The following is a 17,106-nucleotide window of genomic DNA, read 5'->3' as shown; positions in this document are numbered from 1 at the left end:
GACGGTGTACCTACGCTACGCTACGCAGTAAGCAGAATGAGGCTTGAATTGGAGTTAACCCGCGCCGTCGGGAAAACAGGGAATAGAGGAAAAGAAAGAGTCATGGTGAGTCGAAAATAATATCTACAAAAGGACAAATAATCAATTCTGCGCGAGAAGGGGGGCAAAGATTTGCGGAACCTGCGGGTACGGGATAACGTGTACGGGTTGCGTATTGCGTGGCGTATTTACTTTGCGATCTTGTTTAGAGAATACGGGATGTGGAGGGTGGTGGGTAGCATCCTAACAACAAACCGTCGATAGAAGAAAGGTGGTTCCATCTATTTGATACGAGTTCTTGGGCATGAACTAGTTGTGTTTCGTTTCGCGTTTCGATAGTCTTTTTTTAGAAGCATGAAAAAATCATTTTAGCTACTGTACTTTGTAATCAGGTTATTTACAATTGTATGATTTTGTTCTGACCATGGATTAAAATGGGCAAGTATTGTCGAATGTTTTTGTTTTATGCCTGGCGTGAGGGGAAAATGCGAAAGAAAAAAAAACAGGCGTCGTGGCTGTGAACTAAACTTGGGTCAGTCGTGCATTTTTTTTCGCTGATGATGCAGGCGGATCTCTCGGGCGATGGATCATGGGCTTACTTGACCTTCTCACTGGTGAAATGGTGCGCTCGGGACCGAAGGAAGGATTGAGGCTGGGCATCACGCTTGAAGGGGGCGTGTGTTTACACGGCAAACATCTTTGTTGTTGCTGTCGTTGGCGATTGCGAGATTTCAGCTATTGGCTGTATCGGGATATATCTTGGTGACTGCATGGCGGACGTTTCCTCAACGGTCGTATCACGCACGCATCTTGGAGAAACAACAGTAAGCTGTGCATCTTGATTGACAGGGGAAGGCCCCGGGGTATCTATCTCTTCTTTTGGGGGCCGGATTATTCAATTACAATTAAGGGCTTATTACACTAGAAAATGCCTGCTGCATGCATCATCGCCATCGCTCACTCATCAACTTCAACCTCCCGATGCCGAAATCCAACCCCTGGGATCACCGTCCGAAGACTCAGACTGCTCAACACAACGCTGATGCTTGACAGGGCCATGGCCAGCGCCGCCCACACCGGGTCCAACTTGATGTGACTCCCGTCCCCCGTCGTGATGGGGTACAGGCAGCCGGCGGCGACGGGCACCGCAATCATGTTGTACACGACGGCCCAGGCAAAGTTGACGCGGATACGTCGGAACACGGCACGGCTGAGGTCGAGGAGCGTGACGACGGCGGCGAGATGAGACGTCGCGAGCACAAAGGCGGCGCTGCTGATGGCCACGTCGCTGCCGGACCCGATGGCGATGCCCACGTCGGCAGTTGTGAGCGCGGGGGAGTCGTTGATGCCGTCGCCCACCATGGCGATCATGGCCCGCCGCGTCGTCGAGCCGCGTGCGTGGAGAGAGGCTTGGAGCGACGCTATCTTGGCCGCCTTGTCTGACGGAAGCACCTCTGCAAACACGTTGGAGGCTGGGATCCCTACGCGCTGCGCCACCGCGCGGGCGGTAGTTACGTTGTCACCGGAGAGCATCCAGACTTGGGTTCCGCGCGCCGTCAGGGCCCGGATCACCGCGACGGCTTCACGACGGATCGGGTCGGAGATGGAGAGCGCGGCGACGAGGGTCCAGGTGTCACCGGCCGAGGGCTTGGTGGCGACCAGGGCGACAGACTTGGCCTCGGTCTTCCAGGTCTGGAGGAGCGAAGAAACACGACCCGAGATAACCACGGAGAAATCCTGCATGAGGAGCTCGTTCCCGACGATAATGCCACTTTGCTGGTTGTCGGTGCCTTTGTACGAGGCCTTCATGCCCCTTCCAGGCAACTCCTCCAGGCCCTCAACATCGGCAGCCTGTGAGTCGGCTCCGCAGAACGAAACGATGGCCTTGGCAATTGGATGGCTGCTGCTCTCCTCGACGGCCTTGAGAGCCGACATCAGAGCTCCTCGTTCCTTCTCGTCGGCCGAACCATCCGGGAAGACGGCAGCGTCGGTGATCTGTGGCTCTCCCCCTCAGTGAGGGTACCCGTCTTGTCAAAGACGACGCAATCAATCTTGCTTGCCTTCTCAAACGCCTCACCACCACCCTTGGCAAGGATACCGTGCTTAGCCGCGATTCCGCCGCCTACAAAGATGGCTGTCGGGGCTGCCAGGGCCAGTCCACAGGGGCAAGCGACGACGAAGACGGCAATGGCAAACTGAAGGGCAAAGACAACCCAGCCGCCTGACGATTCTGCCTTGTGATCTGGGACGGCATTCGAGAAACCGACAACCATCCAGACAACCCAGGTGAGGATGGCAACCAGTGTGATGACGGGAACAAAGTAGGTGGTCAGGAGGTCGGCGATCTGCTCAATGGGTGCTCGCTTGGTTTGGCCTTCTCGGACGACCTGGACAATCTGATCCAACATGGACTTCCCTGACGTGCCAGTGACACGCACAGTGATGGCAGACGACTTGTTGATAGTTCCAGCAAAGACCTGGTCTCCTTCCGCCTTCTTGATAAGGCGTGATTCGCCAGTGAGACTCGACTCATCAAAGTTGGTATCTCCCGTGACGATGATGCCATCCGCAGCTGGGGATGCGCCGTGAGGGATGCGAATGATATCGCCAGTGTCAAGTTGGTCGACAGGGACGGTTGTGGTCGTCTGAAGTCCGGCCTTGTCCTTCTCAACAAGAAGGGCTGTTGTTGGACGAAGTTTGCCCAGCATCTCTACCGCGTCACCAGTCTTGGATTTGCTGTATCCCTCGATGAGTCTGCCCGCGAGAAGGAACATGGTCAGAAAGACAACCGAGTCAAAGTACATCTCGGCACCGGAACCTTGGTGATGTCTGCTCGTGGTAGCCGCAGCAATCATCTGTGCCACCGAAGAGAAGTAGGCTATGCTGGTTCCCAGAGAAACAAGCATGTTCATGCTGCCGAATCGATAGAAACGCTGTATCACAGGCATGCGGCTACCCGAGCGCCACATAGTTCGCACCTCTTTGATGGCCCTAACATGGAAGACGTCGGCGGCGAAAAAGTAGACAGGTGTGGCAAGGATGAACAGGGCGATATCAAGGCGGCTGAGTCCAGAGGTCCACGGTCTCATCAGGTACATCTTTCCGTGGTTCGAGTTGGGCAGGAGGCTCATGTAGACGATACCCAAAACGAAGGTAGGTATGGCAAAGATGATGGTAAGGATTTCACGGTACACCAGAGCGCGCTGGTGCTTGGCTCTGATAGCCCTAGACCGCTCCTCGAGGGTAGGGGGGTGGTAGATGGATGCCTTGAGAGCCTCGTCCGCTGCTTCAATGGCTTGGAGAATGTGTCTCACCGTGAACTCTGGCGCCTTGGGGTATATCGAATCCTGACAATGGGGTTCTTAACGGTAGGTTCCTGGTAAATCTGGAGTCGGTCTGGCGCAAGACCCTTTAGAGTTGTGATAATTCGATCTGGGCACCTCGAGCAGAAGATGCCGTCGACACGGATCTCGACCTCGCGTTCGTCTGCGGATTGCTTCTGTTCCTCCAGGTTGACAACTTGATCGATTGCAGCGTCGTATCCCAGGTCTTCGATGGCGTCGACGATGTCTTGTGTCCGATCGCCATCAGTGTAATCGACAGTAGCGCTGTTGGATACCAAGTTGACAACAACTTTTGAGATCCAGGGGTATTTTTGGATCTCCTCGGTGATGGTGTTGACACAGACAGCGCAGGTCATGCCGCCGACTGAGAGAGTCACTCGCCACAGCGAAGAGGGAGCCGTGTCCGTGACCACTTTTTGAAGAGGATAAGGCAGGGAGGAGTGTTTTGTGGAAGTATCGGATGTCTTGGAGGAGATGCGAGCCAGTTTCCCCTTTTCGTAGCGTTCCACATCTTGGCCGATTGCTTCGGATCTGCATACTTCGCAGTTCTCGAGGTGAGCTGCCCGGGCCGCCTCTGCAGCTGAGGGCGATGGCTTAGGACGCCAGAGCTGGAAGAAGGAGTCGATGAACCCGCTGGGGTGCTCCATGGCGCGGCTGCTCTCGCCAAGGTCAACTTGAGATGTGCGGTATAGATCAATAGAGGAGCTCGCAGTGGTGTTTACGCCACACACCTCGAAGCCGACATCTTCGAGGGTCTTTTCCATGTTGCGTACCGAAGCTGGAGTGTTGTCCTTGTGTTCGACCGTCACCACCGAGGTGACGAGGTTTGGAGATACCCAGAGCACATTGTCGCCGTAAGTCTCGTGGAGGAGTGAACGGATCAAGGTGACACATGACGGGCAGTGAAGGTTGCCCAGTAGATAGGAAGTCGTGACAACGTCTGTAGGCGCCATCTTTGTTGATGTCTCTCACACCTGAGAGGTTGCTGTGTTGTTGCGATGGAAGCTCTGAATGTGATTGGTTCAGGCGTGTAGTGAAAATGCTAGTAAGGATGATTCACCTGCCCGACGATACTGAGCGAAGAGCAGCGAGATGGTCTTTTCAGGACAGAAAACAAGTGATGGTTGGAATTAAATGGTGTAGATGGATAGTCGAGAGTTCCTTCCTCCCTCCAGCAGCTTCCAGAGGCGAATATTTAACATCTGGCATTCGTGATCAAAATCCGCACAAATCTCGCAAATCTGGAGCTGTCATGATGATGGCTTGCAACTAGCGGTGCAGGGTTAGTGACACCAGAAATTTCATCACCAATCTCATTGTTGGCTGATGACAAAACAAACGGCCTGTGGATGATCGGTTTTCGCCATGGCCCACTGAATAGACGTTGAAATCTGCATTCTTCCCGTTGGAAATCCAACGCATCTGCCGTCCTGCGATGCATTGAACCTGCCGTGAGCCATCGGTGAGCCTCCCAGTGAATGGCGCCCGTGGAGACGTTTGGTGGCGGGAAGTCAAGCAGCTGGCCAAAACAGGTTAAGCGTCAACAGGGTCCAGTTGCGCTCTTTGTGCGGAGGCGTTTTTGGAGGTCCATGTAATTCGACAATCAATAAGCCAAGGCACCATGATGATGCTTTTGCGCTCTTTGTGCGGCGCTGTTGGTCATCAAATGCACATCTCTCAGCCAAGACGGATGCTTCCAGATAAGAGTGGCGGGTGACGGAAGCCGAGAAGCAGGCCAAGACAACATCTGGCCATGGCTCATTGTTGGTAGTGACTTGGCAAGTAGATGCATGTGAGGGGTTGCCATCTGAGGGGTCGTGAGGGCCTCAACATGGAGTCATTCCTCAACTTGATTATGACCTGTTGATAGTATGAGCGAGCGGGAGCCATCCTCCTCGTCGGGGCGGGGCGGGGCGGGAGTAGTGAGGTGTACATCACGTGCGAGAGCGGAAACACCTATCACGTGACCTAAACCCGGCTTTCTGCTTCCGACTCTGCCCGGTCTCATCAAGGTGATGGTATTTCATGGACACAGACCGCAATTGTAGCGAGTCTCACCATGACAAGGCAAAAGACTCAAAGGCGCCTACACGACGGCACCCGAATCAATTCGTAACCGTAGAAGAGCGTCCTTGTCGCAGTGATTCATGCATCATGCGCCCGAATGAATTCCCGCGAACCAACGTTGCACGCATTGTCCTCGTGCTGCCGAAATTCGATCAACAAACAACAGAGTCGCATCCGCATGTAGGCAATACCGATGCTAGGGAGCGGAATCCCGCCAAACTTGACACGAGCTTGAGCCTCAATTTCGGTGCCTTGTCGAACCGATCGGCATGAACCATCCAGCACAGGGAGCTGCACCGCCTTTGCTGTTTAGCGGAGGCCCAAGTCCGTATTCTGTTGATAATTATGTGCAACAGAAACAGGAGGTTTGAGCAGCAAGATCGGCCAGAGTTTGTCAAGGCGAAACAGCGGAAACCAAACTACCTGAGTTTAGCCAAGGATTCCAGAACTCGTCAGCCAGAGTGTCGACTCCAACCAGTTGACAAAACATGATCCGACCAACAGGTCCGGCTGAAACTGCTAGGTCGACCAGGCGGATGGGACAGGATCAGGTGGTGCGTCGCACTCGATGGCGTCTTCCCCATCGCAATGTGCCACAGCTCGAGTCAGCACGCGTGATTGCATCCCTAGGTACGGTTCCGCCTCGGACGCACACACACAACATGGCCAGCGGAGCGGAAAATAGGATGCCGGACAGGGCCTGGCTCCAGGACCCATTCACCGGACATTTCTGGTGGATTCGGACTGCCGCAGCCGCGAGACATGCCATGCCCACACAAGTACCTATGTTTGGGCCACCTATAATGGTCGATCGTCCAGGTATTAGGCGAGCCTCGAGAGCCATCGCGATAATAATCGAACAGCTTCCTCCCCTTCACCATCCGAGCGTACTTGGGAACAGGCCTTCTCGCCCGCAAATGCGGAGGCCTTATCATTCCATTACGTACCAACTCTGGGGGAAGAAGATGCTCTCATCTGTTGGTTGTGGGGGATCGAATCAATTGCATAATAGAGACTTGGCCTTGGTCTGGGGGAGGGGCGAAAGGGCCAGAAAAGGCCAGCGGCGGTTACAGGCGGACTGGGATTGTCTTGTGAATCCTTGAATTCCTTTGGGAATCCTTGAGCATCCCCAAGAAGTCCCTGCAAACCTTGCTGACATGGTTGATATCACCTCCTCCAAAGAGACAACCACGTAGAGCTGACCCCAATACCAAGACCCCAACTCCAAATCATGAGGCGTTCCCCCCTCTCAGAGTTTCCATGCGGCTTCCAAGACTTTTCCACTTGCCTGTTGTGGCATGGTCAGCTCCAATCTCCATCCGCCAAGGCTACCGGCTCTCCACAAACGAGATGGCTACTTCTGTCTCTCTAGATAGATCGGCTGTATGAGTTCCTCTCGGCGTGTCCTGGGTGTTTGCAAGGGTATCGAGGTCAGACTTGTCGAGATAAGTGACCCATTCCGAGTCGATTTGAGGACGGCAAGATTACAGCGTGGATACTTTCTCCGCAGGATGAGACGAGGCGCCAACACGGACTCGAAAGTTAAACGATAACAGGGCGTATAGTCCGACTGAGCTTCTTGACTTACTCTATTCAGCGGGCAGAGGTGGATTCGAAAACGTAATAACTCAGTATTCGGCGGGGAGCGTCGACTGTTTAAAGGTGCAGAGGCCAGGCCGCCCCGATGGCGAAATGGGTCGTTTACTGGTGCAGGAGGGTCTCCTCCGTATGGACGTTGGCCGCAGGATCGTCCGGGCGTTCAGCCGTAGATGGATAGGCTGATGGGGAATAAGACAACAACCGAATATCCCTCGTTTTTAATAGCAAGCGCGGAACGAGGTGCAGTGCATATGGCAATCCTGGCGATTATTCCCCGGGGTGAATTTCGGAAGCTTAACATAAGCTTGCACATTCCCTAGTCAACTTCGCCTTGTTGTCATTACAAGGCGCGACCGTTCTTCTGGGCCTGTTCCAGAACTGCTGGAAGTCGGCTCCTTACCCTTGCTAGAGCCTATTAGTCTGCGGACGACGGCTGCATGTCCTAGTCTGCATTGGATGTCGAGCAGACGAGAAGGCCTCTGCCGATTTTAGCTGCAGCAGTTCGTTTGGCGTTTCGCAGTTCATCCAATGCCATTGAGCCGCAAGAGGTGACGGGATGGCGTCGCGATGCCCGGTTATCTCCTGACGCTGCCACCATCATCGGGCGTCAACTTGACTCAGCCGTCTGCAATTCCCATGTTGGATCCTCTGTAGCTCGAGGCAAAAACCAGATTTGAAGCCGGTCAATATGGAAAAGCTGACACCAGACAACGAGACAGCCCACGGCCCCGGGCCCACAGGACTGTCAATGGAGCGGCAAATAATACTCGTGATGTCGAATAAACAGGTCAATGGCGCATAAGCATTGTACAACTCAAGAGATACCCACAAGACATCCACCCTGCGGCTGGCGATGCTCTCCTGGGTAAGTACTTGCAGCACAGTGTACACCGGAGGGTCCCCGAAGTTAAGGTCAGGAGCGCGATGTGGGAGAGAGAGACGAATACGTACCCCGAGGTGAGGATTAGCCGCCGTGCCAATCGGGGAGGATGAGAGCAATGTCCTGTCCCTGACCAGGCCCCATCACAGCGCGATTAAAGGCAATGACCCCCATTCAAGTCCAACCCCCGTGGACGGTTGCGAGCGAGGAAATGATGCCGGGGTTCGTTAGGGTTTCCAAGGGTTCCACCCCCAGGGGGTAACGACGGATGGCGGGTCCACTCGAGGGAGAGACCCCGGGCGTCGTTTGCACGAGGTGCATTGCAGGCATGGTCATCACAGGCTTTCTGGCGACCGCTGGTTTGCCTCGCCGCCGTTGACGGTAAGCTTCTATGTGGATGTGGGTGCTGCATAGAAGACACTGGCATCCGTCCATCGATCGACCCGGCTGCTACGTAGCAGAAGGAACGTCCTGGATCCTTCAAGGGTCCGCAGGGGTTTCGTCTGTTCTTGGGAAGTGGCACGAGGTACACGGTGGTGAGACTGACAAGCAAGCTCTCTACAATGAATGCCGGTTGGTTTGTGTGTGTCGTGTGTCTCAAGAAGGCGGTCGAGATAAGGTGAGAGGATAAGGTCAGTGACTAGCAATGCCGTTAGTCAGCTTCCGCTTTGGTTGCAGCAGCCAGCGCGGCCTCGTTTTGGCAGGTCCGACCAATGGCACGGCACTCAACACGCCACCGCTGACTCTGTGGCGTCTCCCGTCGATGCCCCCTAACCTTGAGATCTGCCGGCCTTCCATGGTTATTTCCCTCACGGCGAGGCGCCCTCCCGCCCGCTCGCACACACACAGCCCGGCCTCTGTGACCCTAGCTTGGTTCAGCCCAGCAGGCGGAGGAGGCTCTTGTTTATCTCTCTATCTCTCAGCCTTAGCCTCAGCGGCAGCGGCTGCACAAGCGCCAGCGCCAGCAACATCTAGAGATTCGCGGCACTGCAACTGCAACTTCACCAACTCTCTCCTGCATGCTAAGAATGCCCAGCCAGATAAACAGGAATACTGGATCCCCCGTCCGTGCAGTCCCTCCCTATCTCTCTGCTGTTGCGACGTGGGACCTGGTCCTTCCCTCCTTCTCCGCCATCATCCATGGTACTTGGCCGTCCATGGCGTCTTGGCTTGGGGTCGAGGTACAACATGCTATGGGCTGGACGGCTGCCTCGAGTCTTGGCCCTCTCTCTCAAACGACTCGTCTGCGCGCCTTTTCTCTTGGCATCGTCGCCTCCTCGGGCAAATCCAGAGTCTCATCAACAGGTGCTCTCCACATGGTCTGCCAACGAGCTTCTCTGGTTCGGCTTACCCGAGCCGGCGGACCAACGTTTGTTCGTCATGCCCAGACGCCAGACCTACACCAGAGCCCTTGACCGTGACTGTTGCTTGCCTGATGCTTGTTCGTCTTGGCGCTCGAGAGAAATCTCGTAACCTTCCCCTCCCAGTAGGCCAAGCCAAGCTCTCTCGTTGTGTCGCATCGCTACTCATTCTGGAGACTGATCCGCCGACTGGGCGCGTCACCCGTGCGTGCACCCCCCGTTGTTTCTGTCCTTGCCATGGATGGATGCCAATGTCTCTGGATGACCCATAACATCTGCTCCCACAGAGCTTCGCCGTCTTGGCGAAGAGGGGGTCAGGATGGGCTATAAAGCTTGACGGAGAAGCCCTTCGAGTCTGCTCCTTTCCTCTCGTGTGCTCTTCCACCTCCTATCAGTCCATTCAGTCAGTCAACTGTTCTGTTCTCGTTCGTCAGTTACACCCAAGTCGAGCAAGTCTTTGCAGCAATGTCGGCCCCAGAGTCCAAGGATATCTCCGGGACTGAAACCCAGCCGGTGCGAACCAACTCCAACCCAACCGTCGCCGCTGAGGAGCAACCCTCCAAGAAGCAATGGTGGCACAGAAACAAGAAGGCCAGCTCCGATGATGGGGCCAACTCTGGCCCTGACGTCGCTGCCGTCCAGACTGAGGAGCACGAGGTCAAGAGGCCTTGGTGGTACAGCATCAAGGAGCCCGGATCGGCTCTTCAGATCATCAGCGCCGCTCTCCTTGCCATTGCCATCGGCCTCGTCGTCACCACCCAGGTCGAGAAGGTCCCTGATGCTGCTCGTGTCATCATCTCCATCCCCGGTGACCTCTGGCTCCGATCCCTCAAGGCTGTTGGTAAGTCTCCTGGGTCCTACACCCGTTAGCCACCGGCTCTCCAAGGATAAGCAACTGACCAGCCCATAGTCCTTCCCCTGATCGTCTGTTCCATGTTGCTCGCTGTAACGAGACTTCGAGAGATGTCCGAAGGCGGCTCTCTGCTTGCCAAGTGGGTTGTCGGATACTACATCATCACCACCCTCATCTCCATTACCCTCTCATGCTTGATGATGGGTCTGGTTTGGGCCCACCAGTTCAAGGAGGTCGGCGAAGAGTCTCTCAGGATGGATGATGAGGAGGAGTCATCGGTTGACACCTCGGAACGACCCGTCCACCAAGTCGTCCTTGAGATGTTCCAGTCTTTCATCCCCTCCAACGTCGTGGGTGCCATGGCCAACGACCAGCTGCTCGCCATCATCATCACTGCCATCATTGTGGGATACCTCATCGAGAGCCCTCAGTCCCCCATCATCCGCGTCACTGAGGAGATCGAGCGCATGATCACCAAGATCATCACCTGGCTCATCAAGATGGCCCCCATCGGTGTCTTCTTCCTGATCCTGCCCAACCTGATGAAGCTCGACATCGGCGAGATTGGTCTGAACCTGGGTCTCCTCATCGGCGGTACCCTCTCCACCATGCTCATCCACATCCTGGTCATCGTCCCTATCATCTTCTTCACCTTTACCAGGATGAACGCCTACTCGTACTGGATCAAGATCTCTCCTGCCTGGGTGACTGCCTGGGGTTCTGCTTCGTCTGCCGCCACTCTGCCTGTGACGCTTCGATGCGCCAAGGAGCGAGGCATCCCTGCCACTATCTACAAGTTCGCCTGCCCCCTGGGTTGCCTGATCAACATGGACGGGTAAGTTGCAACGCACTCTGCATCTCACAAAATAGAAACTGACCTGGATGATAGTACCGCCATCTACCTCCCCGCAGCTGTCACATTCTTGGCTGCCACTCAGGGTATCAAACTGGGCCCTGTTGACTACATCATCGTGGCCCTGCTGTCGACCCTGGCTTCGATCGGTGTTAGCCCCATCCCTTCGGCCTCGCTGGTCCTTTCCATCATGATTGCCCGCTCGGTCAACGTCGAGCTGACTGGCATGTACGCCGTCATCGTGGCCATCGATTGGTTCCTCGACCGTTTCCGTACCGCCGTCAACGTCTCTGGCGATCTTTTCGCCGGTATGATCGTCTACAAGATGACTGGAATTGAGGACCCTCCTGAGGTGGTTGAGGAGGAGTCCCGTGAGGCTGATATGAAGGAGAAGGACGCCTCCAACAGGGTCTAAGATGTAAATGACTTGAATTGTGTATATCCACGTATGGAGAGTGTAATGCCCGGCGTTGAAGCGTAATCGTTTTTCGTATTACCAACCAGAGTAGTTGGAACTGAATGACAAGACAAACCCATTGATTGATGATGAACGAATGGCTTGCTTGAAGTGACGATCAAGGGTGCAAAGCAAATGTGACAACTGAGATGTAGAATCAACAGCCAAGAAAACGAGTTGGTGGCCGAAGGCTTGGCTTTTGATCAAGAGCTGGTCGCCATGATCCCTGCTCGGAGCTGGACGAAGCTTGGCTGAATCGACCCCGGATGCCAAGCATGCAAAGTACCGACATGGTTGCACTCGCTGTGACGTGACATGACGCTTCCAAGAGATAAGAGGGCGTTCGAAGGATCAAGTCGGCAGTTCCTTTTGGATGGTATTTGGGGGACAGAAAATCGAGGGCCAAGGCTGCTTCTTATCTTGCCCAGACTTATGGACCCTTGTCATGGGGGCTCGGCATGCTCGGATAGAGTGCGCACCACGGCATGAGGGAGGCCACGTTTTCTGGGTTAATTTTATCAGTTGCGCGGCCTATTTACCCCGGCTTTCTTGTCTCCGATAAGCTTGGAGGCAACACACCTAGTTTTCTACTGACCTGCCCCATTAGGACACACGCCGATGCTCTGATGTGGTTGCTAAGAACTTTGCAACTGTGGCTGGATAAACGAAATGCACGGATTCAAGGTGCATGTGTGATATTGGCGAGACGAGGGCCAACGATCACATCCTCGAGACAATGTTCACGAGCAGGGACAGAGAGAGATAAGGACGTTGAAGTTGCATGGTTTCATGCAAGTCACCCATTGATTGATTCAAGTATATGGTGAAGTGAAGGACATTTGAAGACCCAGATCCGAAAACGAGAGACCAAAATGAAATACCCAGAAAAAGTAGGAAAAAAGAAAATGCAGTAAATGACCCCGTTGCGCCCGTCTATGACCCTGTTATGCATGCTTGCTTGCTTGCTTGCTGTATGCCCATGCCCCTCCACCTTTATCTCTTAGATGCCGTCTCTTATCGGCGGACTGCCTCAGACCTTGATCTTCCTTTGGAGGTAGTTGTTGTTGTTAGCGATCAAGTTCTTCGTGCCTCGGAGGTTGCCAGTGATCTTGCCAGACGTGGCAACCGTCTTGAGCCAATTTGAAGTCTCTGTGACGCCAAAGATGCCCTCGATGGACTGAGCGTAGAGGACGAGGCCGGCAACGTGAGGAGCAGCCATGGAGGTGCCATTCTCGACAGCAGTGCCAGTGTCGGACTTCCACGAGCAAGAGACGACACCAACACCGGGGGCAAGGATGTCGACGAGGCTACCGTAGTTGGAGAAGCTGGCAACCTTCCAGTTGCTGTCGATGGCGCCGACCGTGATGGCGTTTGCGACGGAGCCTGGAGAGGTCTCGGCCGTGTCCATGGCCGCGTTTCCGGAGGCGACGACGGTGATGACTCCGGCCTTGACTGCGTTCTCAACGACCTTGTTGAGAGAGGCCGAGGGGGCGTCGATACCCAGGGACAGGTTGATGACGGCGAATTCCTGTCGGCCTTTGGTGACAACGTCGTTGACGGCCCAGTTGATGCCCGAGAGGATGACGGACAGCTCAGCAGACTCGCCCTGGAACACCTTGACGGCTAGGACCTGAGCCTTCTTGGCGACACCGTAGGTCTTGCCGGCGATGGTTCCGGCGACGTGAGTGCCGTGGCCCAGGCGGTCAGTGTGGTCCTTCTTGAAGGCAGTCCAGACCTGCTTGACGCGACCGCCAAAGTCCTTGTGAGTGGCGCGGACACCGCTGTCAACGACGTAGGCGTAGGACTCGATGCCGGCGTCAGAGTCGTAGAGGTAGTTCTTGTAGCCCTTGGCGCGGTGCGAGATGGTTCCGAGACCCCAAGTAGCAGTCTTTTGGTTGGTCTCGGATCGCTTGGAGAGGTGAGTGTCCTCGGTGGTCTCGTCCTCACCCTCATGACCCTCAACATGGTCTCGCTCTCCGAATTGGTTGTTCTCGCTAGGCTCTCCGACCTGAGGGTTCCATGTGAGCTTCACGAGACGATCAGGCTCAACGGCTATGACCTAGCAGGCATGTTAGTCACTGTCTCAGAACTGGGTCATTGTCGCACTCACGTCGGGGCTCTTCTTAATCTCCTTGATGGTGGAGGCATCGAAGGTACCAGAGTAGGCATGGAAGCCAGCCTCGTTGTCATATGTCTTCTCGATGCCGTTGTCGCCGTCGCGCTTGTGGAGACTGCGCTTGTGGACGTCCTTAACCCACTTGATGTGGGCCTTGACCTTGGCGACCTTGATCTCGGGCTTCAGGGTGATGATGTAACTGCCGGGAATGATATCGCTGGGGCCAGTGGAGGAAGAAGAAGAAGAAGAAGAGGAAGAAGCTGGAGCTGGAGCTGCTACTACGCAGCCAAGGAGTGTGGTCGCCACGATGGCGAAGTTCTTGAAGTTGACCATAATGAATGGTAAGGATTGAAGAGAAGGAAAGGGAAGGAAGGAAGGAAAGAGAGGGAATGAAGGTGTGGGTGAGTTGGATAGAGAGAGTCTCAGTTGGGAAGCATCAAAGAGCAGTTATATACAAGTTGAGACACAGCTATTGGAGCTATCACAGCTATCAGAGACAGCGTCTGCGTTCACCCAGGTTCTCGGGCGAGACCCTGAAGAGGCGTCATCAACCATGCCTCTTTGGAAGACAAGAAAACGCCCGTCGTAGTCCAAATACCGGAGCAGCTCGCCACCACCGACGGAGGATTTGCACGCGGGAAGGGCAGAGACAAGTGGTGTCTGAGAATGGAGGCGCCAACGCGAGGACCGAGACTCTATCGGACATGTACGCAAGCTCGACGGAAGATTCCTCTCCAATGGGTAGGGTGCGGCTCGGAGGATGGGGTCTGGTGCATTCCTCGGGTTGCGTAGTTTGATGGGCAAACGTGTTGATCCGGCTTCGTGGGATCGTGGCCGCGCTATTGATCGGTATGGTGTACGCCATCATGACGCCCTCCCACGAAGCTGTCAGGGTCCAGGAACACTCAGTCCCAGAGTCGGGCCAGTAGGGGATTTTGGATGACCGGAAATGGAAAAGAAGCAAGGTCAGGGTTCTCGTTAGAGTTGGGCTCGTTTGTTCTTCTGTGTCGGGGTAAGCTCAGCAGTCTAGACGCCCCATTAACATTCCTGTCTCAGGTCCACATGTCTGCAATGGAAACCCGCACGCAGGAACCCGCGAGCATGGATCAACAGCCAAGCCCATTCTCGTCGTCTGGGGGAAGGAATATGGACCTTTGCCCAGGGGTCTAGGGCCAAGCCATCGGTCGACCCCCCGAGGTCTATGGCTGGCTGGACAATGGTAGAGTGCCAGCTGTTACGGGCGTTTGACTGTGGCCGAGCTGATTACTGGTTGAAGTTTATGCTTGACCTGAATAACTCTAAGTCATCCCATTCCCCCATGTCATGGGGTTCGATCATGGCCGGGATTGTCTCTGGATGATCTGGAACGAACATCGGGATTTGTAACCCCACTTCCAAGAGATGCATCAAGAGTGTCGATCTTTCACCCAAAGCCCCATGTCTACCCTGGATCCTGATGTCACATTAGTCGGTAGTCGATCGGCAATTGCGGTCATGGAAAATGAAAGTGACTGCTCATCTCTCGGCCGAATATACGGCGTCTTCTGTCCAAGCGAAGTCCAAGGTGACACTGCCTATTGAAGAGTTGAATTAATGCCGAGCACTTCGAACTATAGTCTCCAAGTTTCAATTGATGTCCATATATTATCAATCAATTGTCTCTATAAGGCTAGAACCCCCTGTGTGAACAATACTTTCGAGCTATCTCCGTACATGTCAAGGACACCTCAGTGTTGATAGAAATTCATGCACCGACACCCAGAACAATTCAACTTGCAAGCCAATGGGAGAGCTCATTCAGCCGAGTCACGCCTATTCCGCGGCCAAGCACAATATGCCAAGCTCCCGAGTCATGTCATTCATCGAAATACGCGGCAAGCATTACAGTCCATAGCCAAGGATCTCACCAATGATCTTGGCTCTGTACACCAATCACAGTCGGGTCAGGCTTGCTTAATGGAACTCTAATATTGTCTGTGGCGCTACTATCGAGAAAGAGAAGCTGCCCAAATTCAAACCCACTCATTGAGGAGAAGGACCAACATTGGTGGACCATCTGTACCGACGCTGTTCGGAAAGACTCCCAAGAAAACAAACTATTATCGTCAAGGAATCTCCTAGGCTTTATCGACGCCGACATATCCATACCGCGCAAGGAATGCGGCAGCGAGAACGTCAATGGCCGAGTCCTTGATTGGCGCGTGGACGAGGTTGTCCCAAGACTGGATGATATTCCGGGGAATAGGGCCCTGACAGACCATGTATAGCTCGCTCAGGATGGCAACTGCGTCGCGTGTATCGGCCTCTCTCCCATTCTCCATCATCTTTAACTTGTGGGCCAGAGCCCAATGCCACTCCACGGCGTAGATAGTCAGGTTGGCTCCCCGCCAGAGAGCGATGTCCTGCGAGATGGAATCGCGAACAAGACGCTGCTTTTCGTTGTCACCCCCCTGTACCAATGACTCTATGTTCCTTATCCAGCCTCGAGAGATGTTGTGACTCCGTGCCACATGTACGATGGCTCTGTAGAGCTCCCGCCTAAGCTTCCCGGGGTCGGGAGAATCGGGGTTGAGGATGTAGTCGATCTCTGTGGTCATCTCGCGAGTGCCTAGCATGTCGACGGCCACGAATCCGCCCGAGGACACCAGCTTGAGAGGCGCGTCTGTCTTGAGGTCCTCTGATTTGGCAATCTCGGCATCCAAAGCTTGGAGAGCTAGCAAACTCAGCACCGGGTACAGAACAACGATGGCACTGGTCAACTCACCATCGTGAAAGTCCTAGTAACTGAACTCGATCTTGGGTGGAGCCATGGTTGGTGATGTTTGGTGTGGTGTTGATAATGCTCGCTCTAGACTTGATGGTGTTTGGTCTTGAGTTTCCATGAGGAGAACCAAGGCCTTGAGAGATACCTATGGCCATGAGCATCAGTCGCCCGTACTTTCTAAATGTTACTACATGCTCCCTTCTGTCGAATTCTTGCAAGCCTGGCGCACACAAACCCCCTGATGAAAACAGAAGGCGTGAGGTAGTTGGGAAGGAGGTGATGATACGAGCAACAGTCTTTTGAGAAGCCGAGGCAAATGAGGACCATGATATCTAGTGTTAAGTGTATCCCAGCATCTCTTTCTCAGGCACCAGGCGTCTGCACGCCAAAGATAGGTACTCCGATTCAGATCACGTGGAACCACGAAACCTCACCCTCACAACCTCACATCTACCTACCTAGGTTTATAGGTGTTCAACTTCTCTGTAATCCAATCAATATCGTCGCCACAGAAATATCTCTGACGACGCCACCAATGGACGGATCTCCAGCAGTCAGGGGTGATGATAACGCGGCCAGTTTCAAACAGAGCCTCGATGGTACCATGGTCCATCCCCTCAATTGCTTTGGCCAAAATCATCTGACCGTCACGATCGATCGCATTCACGTCCACCCTGTCTGCGGCCAGCAAGTCCCTCAGCATGTTCTACATACCACGCCTAGCGGCAAGTGCGAGTGGTGTCCTGCCCTCGTTACCTATTTTTTTTTTTTTT

General features: G+C 54.4%; 4 protein-coding genes across 4 annotated transcripts; 1 reads left to right on the top strand and 3 right to left on the bottom strand.

The window, feature by feature from the left end:
• Positions 1 to 996: 996 nt before the first annotated feature.
• MRS44_005008 (uncharacterized protein) lies at positions 997 to 4,336 on the bottom strand (the record flags this gene model as incomplete). The annotated part of the gene is made up of 3 exons (XM_065622411.1): positions 997 to 2,034; positions 2,082 to 3,368; positions 3,407 to 4,336. The coding sequence occupies 3 exons, from the start codon at positions 4,334 to 4,336 to the stop codon at positions 997 to 999; spliced, it is 3,255 nt and encodes a 1,084-aa protein (XP_065478483.1).
• A 5,419-nt stretch (positions 4,337 to 9,755) lies between these two features.
• On the top strand, positions 9,756 to 11,411 carry MRS44_005007 (uncharacterized protein; the record flags this gene model as incomplete). The annotated part of the gene is made up of 3 exons (XM_065622410.1): positions 9,756 to 10,131; positions 10,201 to 10,978; positions 11,033 to 11,411. 3 exons carry the CDS (start codon positions 9,756 to 9,758, stop codon positions 11,409 to 11,411), a joined length of 1,533 nt encoding a protein of 510 aa, XP_065478482.1.
• A 1,072-nt stretch (positions 11,412 to 12,483) lies between these two features.
• MRS44_005006 (uncharacterized protein) lies at positions 12,484 to 13,902 on the bottom strand (the record flags this gene model as incomplete). The annotated part of the gene is made up of 2 exons (XM_046268664.2): positions 12,484 to 13,512; positions 13,564 to 13,902. The coding sequence occupies 2 exons, from the start codon at positions 13,900 to 13,902 to the stop codon at positions 12,484 to 12,486; spliced, it is 1,368 nt and encodes a 455-aa protein (XP_046135837.1).
• Positions 13,903 to 15,686: 1,784 nt separating this feature from the next.
• Positions 15,687 to 17,036, bottom strand: MRS44_005005 (uncharacterized protein; the record flags this gene model as incomplete). The annotated part of the gene is made up of 2 exons (XM_065622409.1): positions 15,687 to 16,320; positions 16,792 to 17,036. The coding sequence occupies 2 exons, from the start codon at positions 17,034 to 17,036 to the stop codon at positions 15,687 to 15,689; spliced, it is 879 nt and encodes a 292-aa protein (XP_065478481.1).
• Between the last annotated feature and the right edge of the window lie 70 nt (positions 17,037 to 17,106).

This window comes from Fusarium solani, assembly GCF_023522795.1.
Source record: "Fusarium solani strain SB1 chromosome Unknown bctg00000002, whole genome shotgun sequence".
Classification (NCBI taxonomy): domain Eukaryota; kingdom Fungi; phylum Ascomycota; class Sordariomycetes; order Hypocreales; family Nectriaceae; genus Fusarium; species Fusarium solani.
The sequence above is the reverse complement of the archived record's forward strand: the minus strand, read 5'-3'. Positions and strand labels throughout refer to the sequence as shown.